Source organism: Myxocyprinus asiaticus, chromosome 22, assembly GCF_019703515.2.
Source record: "Myxocyprinus asiaticus isolate MX2 ecotype Aquarium Trade chromosome 22, UBuf_Myxa_2, whole genome shotgun sequence".
Lineage (NCBI taxonomy): Eukaryota > Metazoa > Chordata > Actinopteri > Cypriniformes > Catostomidae > Myxocyprinus > Myxocyprinus asiaticus.
This window is the reverse complement of record NC_059365.1, coordinates 6,711,961-6,728,478: the sequence shown is the minus strand read 5'-3', so window position 1 is coordinate 6,728,478 and position 16,518 is coordinate 6,711,961. Positions and strand designations below refer to the sequence as shown.

At 38.8% G+C, this 16,518-nt stretch overlaps 1 protein-coding gene across 5 annotated transcripts in view; it reads left to right on the top strand.

Moving 5' to 3' along the window:
• The window catches only part of LOC127412834 (vascular endothelial growth factor receptor 3-like), an 85,566-nt gene that overhangs the window by 38,148 nt on the left and 30,900 nt on the right, over positions 1-16,518 (top strand). For all 5 annotated transcript variants that reach the window (XM_051649491.1, XM_051649490.1, XM_051649492.1 and 2 more), the window contains 7 exons: positions 3,426-3,553; positions 5,714-5,888; positions 6,768-6,910; positions 7,420-7,591; positions 8,093-8,210; positions 10,130-10,305; positions 11,061-11,226. In XM_051649491.1, the coding sequence (XP_051505451.1) occupies positions 3,426-3,553; positions 5,714-5,888; positions 6,768-6,910; positions 7,420-7,591; positions 8,093-8,210; positions 10,130-10,305; positions 11,061-11,226 (1,078 nt within the window). The remainder of the gene's footprint in view (positions 1-3,425; positions 3,554-5,713; positions 5,889-6,767; positions 6,911-7,419; positions 7,592-8,092; positions 8,211-10,129; positions 10,306-11,060; positions 11,227-16,518) is intronic.

Genomic DNA, 16,518 nt, shown 5'->3' with positions numbered 1-16,518 from the left:
TTTACGCTCTTTTCCTACAATGTCAGTTCGTAGTGACATCTTTTAAGCTCCGAAAAACACCAAAAAAAACAAAAAAAACAAAACACCAAAAACGTAGTCTATACGACTCATATGCTATATTCCGAGTCTTCTGAAGCCATACGGTAGCTTTGTTTGAGGAACACACTGAAACTTAAGTCATTATTTACTGATAATCTCAAATTCTCATATTCAGATAAAAAAAAATAAAAAAAAATGGCATCGATTGGATATCATTGATGCCAAACAACATTGGTTTTCATGTGTGATAACTGCCATTTTTTAATATTGGACCCAAACGACTTAAATTTGGAAAATGTAACGACTTAAATTGTTTATATTTTTGGAGTTGGACAGGTGGGGTCAGAATGAACTTTCATTGCACAGTATGGTAATAGCTGTGCTAAGATTCTTAAAAAAATGCAACTTATGGGCTTCACAAAAAAAAAAAAAAAATGAAAGCATACAGGTTTGGAACAACATGAGGGTGAGAAAATATTGACAGAATTTTCATGTTTTGGTGAACTATTGCTTTAAGAATTCCATTGTCGATTGTTTATCTTTGCAACACAACCCAGCACTGAATTTGCAACCAACTGGTTTTCGACCAACTGATAAAAGAGTTGCATACATTGGACAGCTTGCCTGGTGTTGCTCTTATTCCATGACAGTGTTTTAAGAGTGTGGATGAAATGGGCCTGGTGAGAGTCAGGTACAAACACCCACTGACTTGCTCACTCATGTGAAATGCTGGCTGACTTCTTCTGACAAGATGCCGAAACAGTTTCCACAGATTACACCAGGGGGTTGATCAAAACCAGCTGAAATCACAGCTATAAATTAGCAGGGAGCGTAAAGCAAAATGACACCGGGCTGCATGTGGCTTAAGTTAACCGCTCACAGGTCTCCATACCTCTAGGAGCTGTCAGCATTGAGCATTCCGTTATGGCTACATGTCATGCCCCAAAGCACTCCCATCCGGTGTTATTATCATTAAAACTAAAACGAAAACTAAATGAAAACATTTTCATCAGCAGAAATAAAAATAAACTCCAGAGTTACTTTTGCGACTGCATGCTACTTAGTGATAATGATGTTCAATTCACAAACTAATTCCTTGTGTGGAATCTTTTGACCAATTCGATTCTTTTGAATCTGTTCAATTGGTCCAAAAAGCGGTATGAACTACTAATTTTACGAATCGATTCACGAATCTGAATCAAAATCACCCGGAACCCTGAACAGCGTGTTGCATCTCCACTCGGGAATCTTAAGAAAAGAGACTGTTAATGTAAGTTTTATAAATTAATTTGACATATTTTTTGGCTTAAACATTAATAATGTTGTGAAATATTGATGACATTATGTGCCATAACATTGTTCAAATCTCCCGCCTTTCCTGGAGAATTGTTCATATGTGTAATATTTATCAAAAGTAAATAAAATGTGGTTACCGTTTACATTTATCCAAGGTACCATGTTTATAAATGAACAATGACCAGCTATGCCATTTATTTTTAAATTACTTGTACTTAAGTAGATTTAATCATAAAAGTTCCTTTAGATAGTGAACAACACTAGATGGCCCTGAGAAATATAAAATCATTAAACATTTTAACCCTTTAAGCTCTGAGGATGTTTTTAAAGATTTCCTGTTTCAGTGGCATTCCCAAAATTAAGCTTATAACTCAACAACAACAAAAAAGTGCTTGGTATCATTTCTTGGTATCAGATTTCACAGAATAAGTTTAATTCTGAGCCATCACTGAGTTTGTGTCATGTACTTGGTGCCATCTCCTGGTGGCCATATGTAATTAGAGTGATTGATCACATGACTTTCTGCCCAAATATGGAGGACTATCACCACTTGTTAGAGCAATCTGAACCCAATCCGATTGGTTTAGCATTTCCGATGACGTCATCTAATCCAGGAAAGCTAATGTGTTTGTAGCCAGATAGCCAGATGTTGTGCACACTGTGCTTCGTATGGGTTATCTCATGATCTATGCATCCGATTACTTTGTGTGTGGGTTCATTATGTTCTGTTTATTTTTCGTTATAAGTGAAAACGCGGCATATGAGCAACACCTCTTCAAAAGACATTGAATTGGGTGAAAAGGCCTATTTAGTAAGTGTTTGTGAATCCATATGAATCCAGGCTTGACTTCCAAATGTTATGTCAGTGCAGAATAAATGAAACTATAGACAAAGACATATACAATACCTAGCTATTACTCACTGTATTTTTGTCTGCGAGTGAAACAAATATGCTGGTTCTATTCTACTCTTTCTGAGCTTTCCGATGACATATGACACATGGCTATTTGATGAGTTTGATGTTTTTACAGATTACAATAATAGGTACAGTGCAACATTTGTTGTATGAAAATGCATTAATTTTGCTATGGTTACACCTCTCATTTACACTAGTACAGAGTTTTTCTTTGACGAAAATGGAGCGTTTGGAAAATGCTCTTCATTAACGCATACTTTCGGAAAACAGTGACATTAAGAAACTGGAAAAGGATTAGTGTTAATGTGACCTAAAACTAGAAAACATTGAAAGAGTAAAATGAAGTCAAACTAACAGTCTTCGAGTGAAAACTAACGGAAATTTAATAATAATAATAATTTCATCTATAATATCCCCGCTGGCATCCTCTTTGGAAGGTGCCCTGAAGCAAGTAATTCACCCCCTGAAGATGATTTATTGTGAAGCACCATAACTTTGAGGATTTGTATATTTTTCCAATTATGTCTGTGTATGCAGACCACCACGGGGCAGAAACATAAACTTCGAGATATGGACCTTTTGTTTGGACACCGACAGCTTGGAGTGATTGCTTTGATGAATTCTTAGAATCATGGCAGCTTTAGAGAAACAGGCTTCACCATTGTGATATTCAAATAAAGGCTTAGAAACTGTGCTGTGACCTCCTGTGGAAAACGTAAACTGTAGAGGTTTGTTTTAGCAGTCCCGCATATATGGATTCTGACCAAGACAAAAGCCTGCTATTAAATGGTTTTAGGAACAATGCTGGAGACTGTTGACAGAGTGTATATTAAAAGTCGTCCCTTCATAAGTATTTCAGATGATCCACAGACTAAATCTATCTAAAGACTGTTTATGTTCAGGCAAAGAACATAAGGTGGAATTTTACATCTTATAATCTCATGAGTTAAAAGGATTATTCTTTGTTAAAAAACTCTTGAGTTAGAAACTTAAGCTCTATAGATATTAGATAGCATCTGTGGCATGATGTCAATTACTACAGAAAATTTCAACTCATTTCTCAGATTGTTAAAAAGATTACCATAATACACTCACAATGAAAGCAAGAGTACAGCACTTTTAATAAACCTTTGAGAAATCAAAAGTCAACTGATGTCTCATTTCTTTTAAACAGACCCAAAACAGCCATTTATCAGGAGAAATGAGAACGACATGGAGACCATCTTCATAACAGACTCTGAAACACACATTGAAGTGCCATGTCTGGTGTCAGATCCTGACCTGAAAGTCACGCTCTTCTTGGTAGGTCCAACAGCAGCTCACGTTATCTCTCTGTTTCTGCAGAATAGATTATGGGAGTGATTTGTTTTTGTATTATTCTAGGGATTTAACCCAGTATTATTGCAGTTATATACAGTATACGTGTAACTTTCAGCACTTTGCACTCAGGTGACATATAGCTTTCTAAGCAAAAGGTAATGAAAACAGAAACTTTCAGAATTCCAGCAATGTGGTCATTCCCCAGGTAGAATTAATTTATGGCCTCTGAGGTCATTGTGCAACAGGGAAGGCGATACCACATATTACCTTTTTGATACAATATCAAGGCCAATACTGATATCTATACAGATACCTCTATTAAATTGAAAGTATAAGCCATTCAACATTAAAAAGCCATAGCCTATTTACATTTCAGAGTTATACTGTAGACTGCTAATGATCAGACTCATAGGAAGACAGATAAAGTTTTTGACTTTGTTATCCAAACATACACTGATGAGCCAAAACATTATGACCACTCACAGTTAAGCAATGTTGATCATCTCCTAACAAGGCCACATGTCAAGGTCTGAGTAGATTAGATGGTAAGCGAACAATCAGTTCTCGTATTCAGTGTGTTAAATGCAGGAGAAATGGGCAGGAGTAAAGTCCTGAGCGATTTTGACAAGGGCCAAATTGTTATGGCCAGACGACTGGGTCAGAGCATCTCTGAAACGGCAAGGCTTGTGGGGTGCTCCGGGTCAGCAGTGGTGAGTATGTACCGACAGTGGTCCGGGGAGGGACAAACCGGCGACAGGGTGATGAGCGCCCAAGACTCATCGATGCACGAGGGCAACGCAGGCTATCCTGTCTTGTCAGAACTGACAGAAGGTCTACTGTGGCACAAGTCACAGAAAATTTTAATGATGGTTACGGGAGGAATGTGCACAACACACAGTGCATCGCACCCTGCTGCGTATGGGGCTGCGTAGCCGCAGACCAGTCAAAATCCACATGATGACCCCTGTCCATCGTTGAAAGCAGCTACAATGGGCACATGAGGACGGCCATGTACGTGGCACCAGGATGCACTGTAGGAAGACGACAAGCCGGTGGAGGGAGTGTGATGCTCTGGGCAATGTTCTGCTGGGAAACCCTTGGTCTGGCCATTCATGTGGACGTCAGTTTGACACGTGCCACCTACCTAAACATCGTTGCAGACCAGGTACACCCCTTCATGGCAATGGTATTCCCTGATGGCATTGGCCTCTTTCAGCAGGATAATGCGCCCTGCCACACTGCACATATTGTTCGGGAATGGTTTGAGGAACATGATGAAGAGTTCAAGGTGTTGCCCTGTCCTCCAATTTCCCCAGATCTCAATCCGATTGAGCATCTGTGGGATGTGATGGACCAACAAGTCCGATCCACGGCGGCTCCACCTCGCAACTTACAGGACTTGAAGGATCTGCTGTTAATGTCTTGGTGCCAGATACCACAGGACACCTTCAGGGGTTTTGTTGAATACATGCCTCGGCGGGTCAACACTGTTTTGGCAGCACGCAGAGGACCAACAGCATATTAGGCAGGTGGTCATAATGTTTTGGCTCATCAGTGTAAAAAATAAAGAAAAAGCCAACTATTTTGGGAAATATTGCCCAAAGGCACAGAATGTTTAGTGCCATACCACAATCATCTTCATTCTGAATTTCACTGCAAAAATAATTCACTTAATCAATGTTTTTGTTTTGTTTTCCAGTAAAAATATTTCAGCATCTTTAAAAAAAGCAAAACTGCACAAGATATTATGGGTCGTTGTTTGAAGAGAATATATCTTGAATTAAGTTTATTTTCACACTCTAATGGCAAATATTTTTTTCTTGATTGAAGCATAAATCTAACAAAATTGTGTATATTTATGCTTAAAACAAGAAAGAAACAATTGGGGTAAGAAACATGAACTTAATTCACGATATTATGAAAACGAGTATTGTTCTTACACAATTTTGATTTTCAAGTACGTTTATCATGCTTTAAAGATGTGTAGATATTTTTACTGCCAAAGATTATCTGAAAATAGTGAAAGTGACTTTTTGCAGTATTGTGGCTGGCATTTCTATTTTAATTTTTCCAAAATTTGATTAGTACATTGGTGTGAGTTTTTTATCCTCATATGTTTGTTGTTTGTCATTGTTCGTACAGTTGGAGCTGCCTCCAGTGCCTCTGGAAGGCGATGACATCACCTGGAATAACAAAAGAGGCTTTTCCGTTCCCAGAAACATCTTTAAAAACAGTTCCATATTCTTCGGATTCTTCTGCTCCTTCTCTGCCCAAAACACTGAGTCCAGATCACCTGTGTACTTTGTGCAGGCCACAGGTAAGACCTTATTCAGTTTCCATTTGAACCAGACATTCACACTTTCAGACTTTCTTATACCTTCAGAAACTCTGTTAGAATTGGCCCAGGTAATCGAATAAAAGTCCTTCCTGTGTGCAGCCTATGGAATTAGCCATAACATCCTCCCTCCCTGTTAAGGGACGTCTCCTAAATGTTTAATCATTACACTGCTAATAAGGTCATGACTCATTCTTTTTTGATCTAAAGTGTGGGACATTCAAAACATTCGCCAATGTCAATAGCCTTTTTTCTCTGAGGGAATATTTAAAACTTTGCTTCACTGAGATGATGCTTTAGAGAGTCAATAAAGCATGACAATCAGTGCCAGCTGGCCTCTAGAATGAATATTGCATTAGTATATCTAAGACAATTCACCTAATGGCATTGTTAGTCTCAGTTGCTCTGTTTGGGCCTGGATTCAAAATAACAAATTACCAACAACTGAAATAGTCTCAGTTGGGTTTATTTAGATTAATGAGGTTATTAGGGGTTTGTCTGAACACACACAGAACATTTCAAATGAACAGACAACTGTGGTTATTAGTGGTGTTTGCGAAGGCAAGTATCACTATTGCTATTGTTCATATTTGGGGTTAGATTAAGTACTAAAACGCTGCACATAACTCATCCCGCACCATTTGTTCTACTGCATAGCAGTGCCCTGGCAACCACTTACAACACCCTAGCATTATTGTGACGAGTTTTGTACGGGTAAGCGCCATTCTAGAACATCTAGTTGGAATATGTGTCCCAAAATTGATCTTTTAACACTTCCGAAAATGTCAGAATGTTACACGCACTATGTCCACGACTTGAAAAGTGCTGACACTCACCATCAATATTTGTAACACCCAACAGGATTTAAGTTTTACGAGCTCAAGCTGTTTCCTGAAGACTCGCCCGTGGAGCTCATGCAGGGGGAGATACTGGTGCTCAACTGCACCGCGCTGGTTGAGTTCAACACTGGTGTAGAATTCAAGTGGGACTACCCGGGCCAAAAGGTAATTACCCGGCCAGACTGCATGCTGTGGTTATCATGCTGTAAGATGAACTCTTTCTGCTTGAACTACAAGAGAGCATGATCTGTCCAATCCAGGATAAATGACCTTTATCTTATTAATTGATGGTGTATTAAAGGTATTGGCCTGTGAACAAATGCCCAGTGACTTTGGTGCGATTGCACTGTGAAGTAATAACATATGCAGTATGTCATTTTTATTATTCTCCTACACTCCTGTGCTTGTCAGATCTATGACCACTAATAAATATATGCAATCATTATTTCTGCTCTCCATAGTCTGTTATTTTATTTTTACATCAGCTTTGGTTCTGGCCCCTCTTGTGTTTTGCAGTCCAAGTATTGCTGGGTATTGCTTTATGATAGTTTATCACATTATCTCCTTAAATGTACATTATCTCTTCAAATTCATTTTTGGGTGAACTAACCCTTTAAACTGTTGTAAAAAATAATCAAGTGTTCATGGCAATTTTTTTGGTCCTGTGCCGACAGGAGAACAGGGTGGCGAATTTTCAACCAGTGCGGAACATCCTGGATAAAGCCACGGAAGTTTCTAGCATTCTGACCATTCGGAACGTTAACGTGGAAGATAGTGGCTTTTACACCTGTTCTGCTGGCAGTGTGGAGAGAAAACGAGATCTGACTACTTTAGTCATAGTTCATGGTAGGTCAGATGTGTATGCCTCTATAAAACTAGATATAAATGACCTTTCAAGGTGCACTTTAGTCATTTTTTCCTCGTTAAAAAAGTTTAACACCTAAAGACATGAATTGTAATTTTGCTATATATGTAGGAAATCATGAGCACTCACATTAAAATAAAGACAGTCATATCAGTAACCTTATAAAAGCTGTTTTATTCTACATGGAGATGGTCCCCTCATGGAGGCTGCCATGTTTGAATCACATGACCAGCCGAATACTACTCGCTTAATCTCAGTAACCGTCCTGTTATTTGACACTTTCACTCATTGATTAAAGTAATCATGGCTGACTGTGAATACAAAATTTCTACAATGGCATCTGAAACTGAAAACTATTGATTTGAAATGATGCTGCATCCAAGCCACTAGGGGTCAGTGTAAGTCCAAGATGACACAAAGACTAAATTTACTGAGTGCATCTTTAATAATAAATTAGTAAATAGTAACTCTTTATTCTACAGAGAAACCTTTTATCAGTTTGGACTACAGGAATGGATCAGTTATAGAGGCTAAAGATGGACAAAAATCAGTCCGGCTGTCCTTGAAAGTGTCTGCATACCCCTTACCAGAAACACAATGGTAAGTCCCTTATAACTTGACGAAAAATAAACAGAACATAAAATATTACATGCCATTACTTAGAGGAGGCAATCTTCTTTCAAACAAGCCCACAAGGTAATCAGATGCATAGATCATTAGGTAATCCACACAAAGCACAATGTTACAAATGGCCACCAGGAGATGGCGCCAAGTACATGACACAGATTCAGTGATGACTCATTCTGTGAAATCATGTCTGCATGCTATGCAAACCTTTAGTCATTGTTGTGTTTGCATGTGTAATAAAGTTCTTATGTACAATTTTATGTTTTATTTGTTTGGAGAGGCTTTTGAACACAGATGTTTTTGGACACTATGATAAATTATTTTTGTAATGCTATAACTTATGATTGCTTTGTCGTATTAACGCAACAATGTTCTCAGTTACATTTGACATGATTAGGAACAAAACAAAAACAGTTTTTCGGAGCCACCTTATTTACACCTGGAGATATATAATGTCAAATCAGAAAAATAAGAAAAAAATAAAAAAGAAAGAAAGTTAATTTTGGCTCGTATTTTTATTTATTTTTTTCCAGCAGTTTCTTAGACTGAGAGACTCGGAATGTATTATAATCTATACAGGGGTGTAAAGTAATTGAGTAAAAATATTTAAGTATTATACTTAAGTATATTTTTGGGGATTTGTATTTTACTTGAGTGCAATTTAAACAAGTACTTGTACTTTAACAATTACATTTCCAAAGAAAAAAATAGTACTTTTTACTCCTTACAATTTTATTTAAACTTGAAAAGTAGTCATCACATTCGTCTTACTGGACTGAAGCCGCATTTTCACTGCTTCCAACAAATGACAGATTAACAAATGTGTGGAATTCCGACCACCTCCAGAGGCAGAATTTGTGATCTGATTTGAGCTTCGAATACGTTAAAATATTTGTGCGACTTGACTGTATGTGACCACCCGACTGAATGTGATGTATTCATTCAAAACAATGAGTACGAAGTGAGAAACACTGATGGTTTTTGTCCTAAATTTTATTCTAAACGTCTGCTACTTCTAAACATTGGACAGTTATGAAATGATCATTCGTGTTGCAAATATATATATATATATATATATATATATATATATATATAATATAAAAACAAAAGGCTTTTGTAATTAAATATGTACATGCATTACTAAACTTGCCTTCATATTTAAATCATCTATGAATTTCTACTCCCTATTTGCTGAATAATTGTTGTTGTTGTTGTTGTTGTTAGGCAACTATTAATTATAATAATAACTATAATGCCAATGGGTGAGAGATATGACCGTCATCACAGACAGTAAAAAGGCCACTTAACAAACCAATCGAATTTAACAACATCCTCTCTCACATAATGTCCTCTCTTGATTTCATTCTAGTGAGTTACTTTTTACTTTTTTAATACTTAAGTACAATTTATTGTGAATACTTTTTACTTTCACTCAAGTATGTTTTTTGCTAGATACTTGGACTTTTACAGTATCCATACTTTCACTTAAATATCATTTCTGAGTACTTTTTACACCCCTGAATCTTTATCATTAAGATTTCTTTACAATGATACCAAACACTTGACTCTCCTTGTTTTGTTTTGTTTTGTGTGTTGTTGTTTTTTGTCGGAGTTATAAACCTTTAATTTTGGGTATGCCACTGAAATAGGAAGTCTTTAAAAACATTCTCAGAGCTTAAAGGGTTAAGTCTGAAGATAAATGAAAAAGACAATATTATATGTTATTTTTACATGGCTCCCTGGAAAACTTGATAATGATTGATCAGCTACACCATTATGTTGTCAGATATTTTTGTAAGAAGCAGCTCTGCTTTGCATTGGGGTTCTTTGCAATAATGACTGGATGACTGTAAATTATCCCATACATACTTTGACGATATGTATATGTGCAGGTATAAGAATGGGAAACTGATCACCAGACGTCCAGAGTTCAGCAGGTTTAAGGTCCAGCAGCAGACACTGGAGATCAGGGACGTGTGTAAGCAGGACGCAGGGGAATATACAGTCCTTCTGAAAAACACAGCTGCTACCCTGGAAAAAAGTCTCAACTTTTCTCTCATCGTTAATGGTAATGGTCTCAAAATGCAATTGATTACATGTAAAAACAATATTTGGCTGACCCATTATTTTATGGAGATGAAGAATCAGGGGTTGGTGTAAAGTTCTGATTGAAAGTTCAAACTCAGGAAGGGGCCATTCATTTCAGTGGTAAAATAATGCAGAACAATAATGCATGAAAATCTTCTCACTCATTAATGGCCCCATGAAATGACTTCAGCTGCACAGTTTGGACGGGACATACAGTAACGATGAGCCTTTTAAAAAAATAGCCAATAGGCTATTACGTCACAGCCATGAACCATGATTTGCTACATTTTTGTCCTTTACAGGTGGGATTAGAGGAAGGGACATTGTCATTCTAGAGAACATTTGATTGGACAAAAATCTGTGTAGTTCAAGATGAGTCTGATGTTTCTGATCCATCTTTTCCAGAAGAGAAATAATTTTAAATGTGCTACAAGTAGTGGTGTCAGTCGAATATTTAAAATATTTAATCACGATTAATCGCATGATTTTTCATAGTTAATTGCGACTAATCGCAGATTTTAAAAGTACTGAAATTTAACACTATATATACTTCTTTTCCTGTCAAAATGCATTTAGCTCCTTCTTAGAAAAGAAACAATATGTAACACTAATGTTTTATATAAATATTTCAAACAAAGCCTTCCACAGTATAAAGATAGAAATGCACTAAAATAGCATCAATTCAAGTAGCATTAAATAGATTTGTCATACATTTCTTTTGAATTTCCTGTGCAGTTCCACCTCAGATCCATGAGAAGGAGGCAGCAGCGCCTGCTAACCCCTACAGGAAGGGCAGTCGACAGACACTCACCTGCACCACCACCGGCACCCCCCCAGCCACCATCAGCTGGCAGTGGAGGCCCTGGAGCCCCTGCGGTCTTAATAGCACCCGCAGAACCCTGTAAGCAACACGAACTAGATCAACACACCACATGTGACAGGTTTTGAGCTGCAGGGAAGTCTTTTTTAGTTGAATTGTGTAAAGACAAATGTCTGTCAAGATTGATTGTCATCTAGGTAAAGGGATAGTTCACCCAAAAATTACAATTCTCTCATCATTTACTCACCCTCATGCCATCCCTGAAGTGTATGACTTTCTTTCTTCAGCAGAACACAAACGAAGATTTTTAGAATAATATTTCAGCTCTGTAGGTCCATACAATGCAAGTGAATGGTGACCAAAACTTTGAAGCTCCAAAAAGCACATAAAAGTCAGCATAAAAGTAATACATAAGACTCCAGTAGTTTAATCCATGTCTTCTGAAGCAATCTAATCAGTTTTGGGGGAAGAACAGGGAAATATAACTCCCATTTCACTTTAAATCTTGACAGCTGAAGTCACCTTAGCAATTATGATTTCAGGCTTGAATACACTGCCTAGCGCCATCTAGCACTCTGCGCAAACATCAAGCACTAGGAAGTGTAATCGAGCTTGAAATCATGATCGTGCCTAGAGCCTGCAATGACTTTCCAGTCCACGTAAGAATAATATCCATTAAGTTTTTGAGAATATAAATTAAAGATTTGCTTTTCACTAATTAGAGTGAGATCTTTTTGCATTACGGTAATTAGAATGACATTTATGTTGTGTTCAGTAATGAGAGTAAATCAACACATCACGTGACAGGTCTTTTACTGTTCATTTGTGTATTAAGATTGAATAACGTTAGGGTTAAGAGGTACTCCAAACATCTCATAGTTTCAGGATATTGCTGCACTAGAGGGATTTCACTCCCAGCATCGGTACTGAATCAATGGGAGTATTAGTTTATCTGGCGAAGGTGTCGAAATCGCTATCGAATGTTCAATGTGAGCACTCACGGTTCATGATGAGTTCAGAGTGGATAGTCTTTGTCCCTTTTGGCGATGTGCCCACAGTCTCTTACTGGACGGAGACTCTTTCCCGTGTTTTCAGAAGTGTTGTTTATTTTCTCTGCAGTAAGGGCCGAGCGGGTGGCGTGGTGGCAGCGGTTCTTCCGTGTTCGCTGGAGATAAGGCAGCTGGGGAAGGTGGATAGGTTAGGGGGTGTTGGTGATATTTAAAGTGCTCTGTTCAGGGGGAGCTCAGTGTGAAGGACCGAGACCTGGGAGGAGTGATGTGTCGTCTAAACAACAGGATGAACAGAGACAGGGTTATTTAAGCATTCTTTGGCCCCTAGAGGAAAAGTTAGTCTATGTTCAGAATAGTGTACTAACATACTACATACTAGCATCCAACACACTTCTATTAGTGTCAAGGGATTAGCAGAGAATAAGCAGAGGCTCAGGACCCAAACGCAGAGTTAAAAAACAAGGTTTTATTAATACAAAAATAAAGGCAAAAACTCAAACTACCAAGAAGAAAAAAAAAAAAAAAACAGGAACTGGGCAGTAAAAACAAAAACTGGCTGGGCAGGAAAACGGGGCAAATAACAAGACCGACTGGACTGGAAACAAGACTGAAGATCAGGACTGAAGAACAGGACCAATGAACAAGATGAACTGGTACTGGACAGCACACACGAGGAGACTAAAATAGGGAGAGAAATCAAACAGGTTAACAAAGGGACAGGTGAGGCAAATTAACTAATAATGAGGCGGGGTATGATGCAAGACTGAGAGACACACGGCAATTTATTTATTTATTTTTCATTTATTTTTTTCTCCCCTTTTCTCCCCAAATAGGCATGCCCAATTCCCACTACTTACTAGGTCTCACCTCAACCCGGGTGGCGGAGGACCGAAGTCTCAGTTGCCTCTGCTTCCGAGTCAGTCAATCTGCGCATCTTATCACGTAGCTCGCTGTGCATGACACCTCTGGAGACTCACAGCATGTGGAGGCTCATGCTATTCTCTGCGATCCACACACCATGCGCCCCACTGAGAGCGAGAACCACTAATCACGACCACGAGGTGGTTACCCCATGTGACTATACCCTCCCTAGCAACCGGGCCAATTTGGTTGCTTAGGAGACCTGGCTGGAGTCACTCAGCACACCCTGGATTCGAACTTGTGTCTCCAGGGTTGGTAGTCAGCCTCAATATTCGCTGAGCTACCCAGGCCCACGAGACACACTGCAATACAGAAACAAAACAAAGCCACGTGCTCACAAGACACAGACAACCGAATGGCACGAGCGTATATCACCAAGACAATAAGGCAACATGCGTTCATACCAACCGACAGATAAGACGAGAGAATGCACGGCAATGCTAACAAAGCAATGCCATGCATTCTCACACTAGACATCGTGAGGCAAACACCATGCGATGCACGCAACAGGACAAACCCGACACCTCAGACCAAAGTGACCGAACCTCAGCACAACGTGAAGACAGCTTGTGTCCCGGGCACGCAGCGCAACGCGAGTGCAATGTGAGGAGCACCAGTGTTCGCGAGAGACAGACATAAATTACTGACGCGAGTGCATGCCACCAAGATGACATAAGCTCAATGAACTCACGTCAATAACAGACAGAACATGGAGCATGAGTGTCCGGATCCCGGCACAGACTGAAACCGAACCAGACAGGGAAGTCAGGATCCAGGCACCATGCTCCAGACATGAAACACAAGACAGACCGAAACGTTGACGTGAATGCATGCCTACAAGATGACATAAATGCAATGCACTCATGCCAAAAGACAGAACAAGGAGTGTCTCTTTTGAGTCATAATTTTAGAGATTAAATCCAAAGATTTATTTATTTTTTGCACAAAATTGAATTCAAAATGGACAATAACAATGCTTATTTCTAAGATGGTAAAAGATACCACTCGCATGAAATGTGATGAGGTCATGTGACAACAATGTAGAATACCCCTGCTGGAAAAAAAAAACATTTTAAACAAGCCTATGCTGGTTTGCTGGTCTTAACTGGTTTGCCTGCCTGGTTTGTTTGCTGGTTTTAGAGAGATTTTGGAAGGCTAAAATAGCTAAGGCCTGCTAACTGGTTTAAGGAGATGTTTTTTTCCAGTAGGGGGAAGAAAATATTTTTATCACTGCATAATGCCTACAGATCACTTACTATTTAAATAATAATAAAAAAATAGCAGGAAACATACACTGTAGAATTCCATTCCATACATAGCCTTAGAAAGGATCGAGAGGACAGGCTTGGATGGATTGTGGATTAGTAGCAGTTGAATTATTCAGGGAGGTCCAGAGAGCCGCAGGTTTACTGCAAATCCCATCTGCATCCACATCACACCTACACACATGTAGCTGAGGCCTGGAGTACCTGTTCACCACTCTCACACTCAAAGCATGACTCAGAGTTCATTATCTATTTATTAGTTGTATTATTGTGCAGATACTAGCTCTGTTCCAAAACAGTGAGCTGCCTACCATTTAGGCAGCATAATAATTATGACTTAAAAGATACCTTCTTTTGGCCAAATTTAAGGCAACATTGGATATATCATCTGCAAAGAAGGCAAACCTGGAATGCATTGTAAAGAGCTCTGAGAACAAATAATCCAAGATGGCAGACGAAGTGAAAACAAAATGTTATTGTTGCTGAGTTTGAAATTGCATACTACTCATACTACTCTTACTACTGCCATATCTGTCAATGGCAGAAAAAGTATGAGTAGTATGGTAGTATGTAGTTCCGAACTCAGCCTTTGTTTGATTAAAGGAATAGTTCATCCAAAAATGAAGATTTGCTGATAATTTATTCACCCTCAGGCCATCCAAGATGTATCTGAGTTTCTTTCTTCATCAAAACAGAATTTAAGATTTTTAGGATTTCATTTCAGGCCTCCTCCTTTAAACAATGCAAGTGAATGTACTCCATTTTTTGACGGTCCAAAATGCATATTTAGGGTGCATCAAAATAATCCACACGACTCCAGTCGAAAAAATGTAAGTTCTTCTGATTGATTATTTTTAGAAACAAAACAATACTTATATACTTTTTAACTACAAATGTTCGCTTCCGTACATCTCTGTGACGCACTCATGAGAGGGATGACGTAAGCTCGTTGGTAAGGTCATGCATCACATGGAGGAGGAGGCAGGAAGCGTGTCATTGTTTACAAGAGAAACTTGCACAGACCACAGACCAAGCAGCGTTCACAAACCAAAACAGTCCAAAACAATTTCAAAACAATATAAAATAAAAATAAAAAACCATTTGCAAATAATAAGAAACATTACTGCAGTAAATAACCACCCTTTGTTTCGGAGCAATGCCATTGCATTATCTACTTGTACTTTTTCTTTAGCAGAAATTTATAGGCTATATGACTGTCAGGAATTCAAGCCACACAAGTTGTAGTTAGTGAAACCAAGTGCGAGAGCGTTTACTGAGATTCACAGGATTTACAGGGTTTACACAGTGAGATCAATGGTACAGGTGATATCACACAGAAGAGAAGCTTCACAAACTGAAGAGGGATTCACAAGGTTGATGGGTTTGATGTGCACAGAACTGAAGTAGTAGTAACAGGCGAAACAGCAGGGTAAGCACTAAACAGATATCGACGAAGATCAAGAGCAAATACAGACAGGTATATAAACACTGCGTGAGAGCAGTACGGTCAAACTAGAGTCCTTTGTGTGAGACTTGACAGTAAAGTGGCGTGAAGGTGAGTTATTTATGCAGGCAGTGATGAGCGAGTGAATTGAGTGCAGGTGCGGTTAATTAGAAATCGGGTGATGAGGAGCGGAACACTGAGGAAGGTGACGAGCCCGAGGGAGGCATGACAGTGACAACGTTTTCACACATACCTGAGTTTGCTGGAAAAACAGCACAGGCACAGCCGATGAATTCAGATATCGACCCTTTGTTTCTTTCGATGGTCTGAAATCCTTAATATTTTTCCCGGCGTGCATTTTCTTTGGGGTTTCTGAAGGTTGAAGCATCCAGGATACACACGCCAAACGACCATTTTCAACAATACGCTTATACAGTGACCCTTCTCTTGTAAACAGTGACGCGCTTCCTGCCTCCTCCTCCATGTGATGCATGTCCTTACCAACGAGCTTACGTCATCCCTCTCATGAGCGCCATCACAGAGATGTACAGAAGTGAACATTTGTAGTTAAAAAGTATATAAGTATTGTTTTGTTCCTAAAAATAATCAATCGTTTGGGTTCAGAAGAACTTTATTTGTCGACTGGAGTCGTGTGGATTATTTTGATGCACCCTAAATATGCATTTTGGACCATCAAAAAATGGAGTCCATTCACTTGCATTGTTTAAAGGAG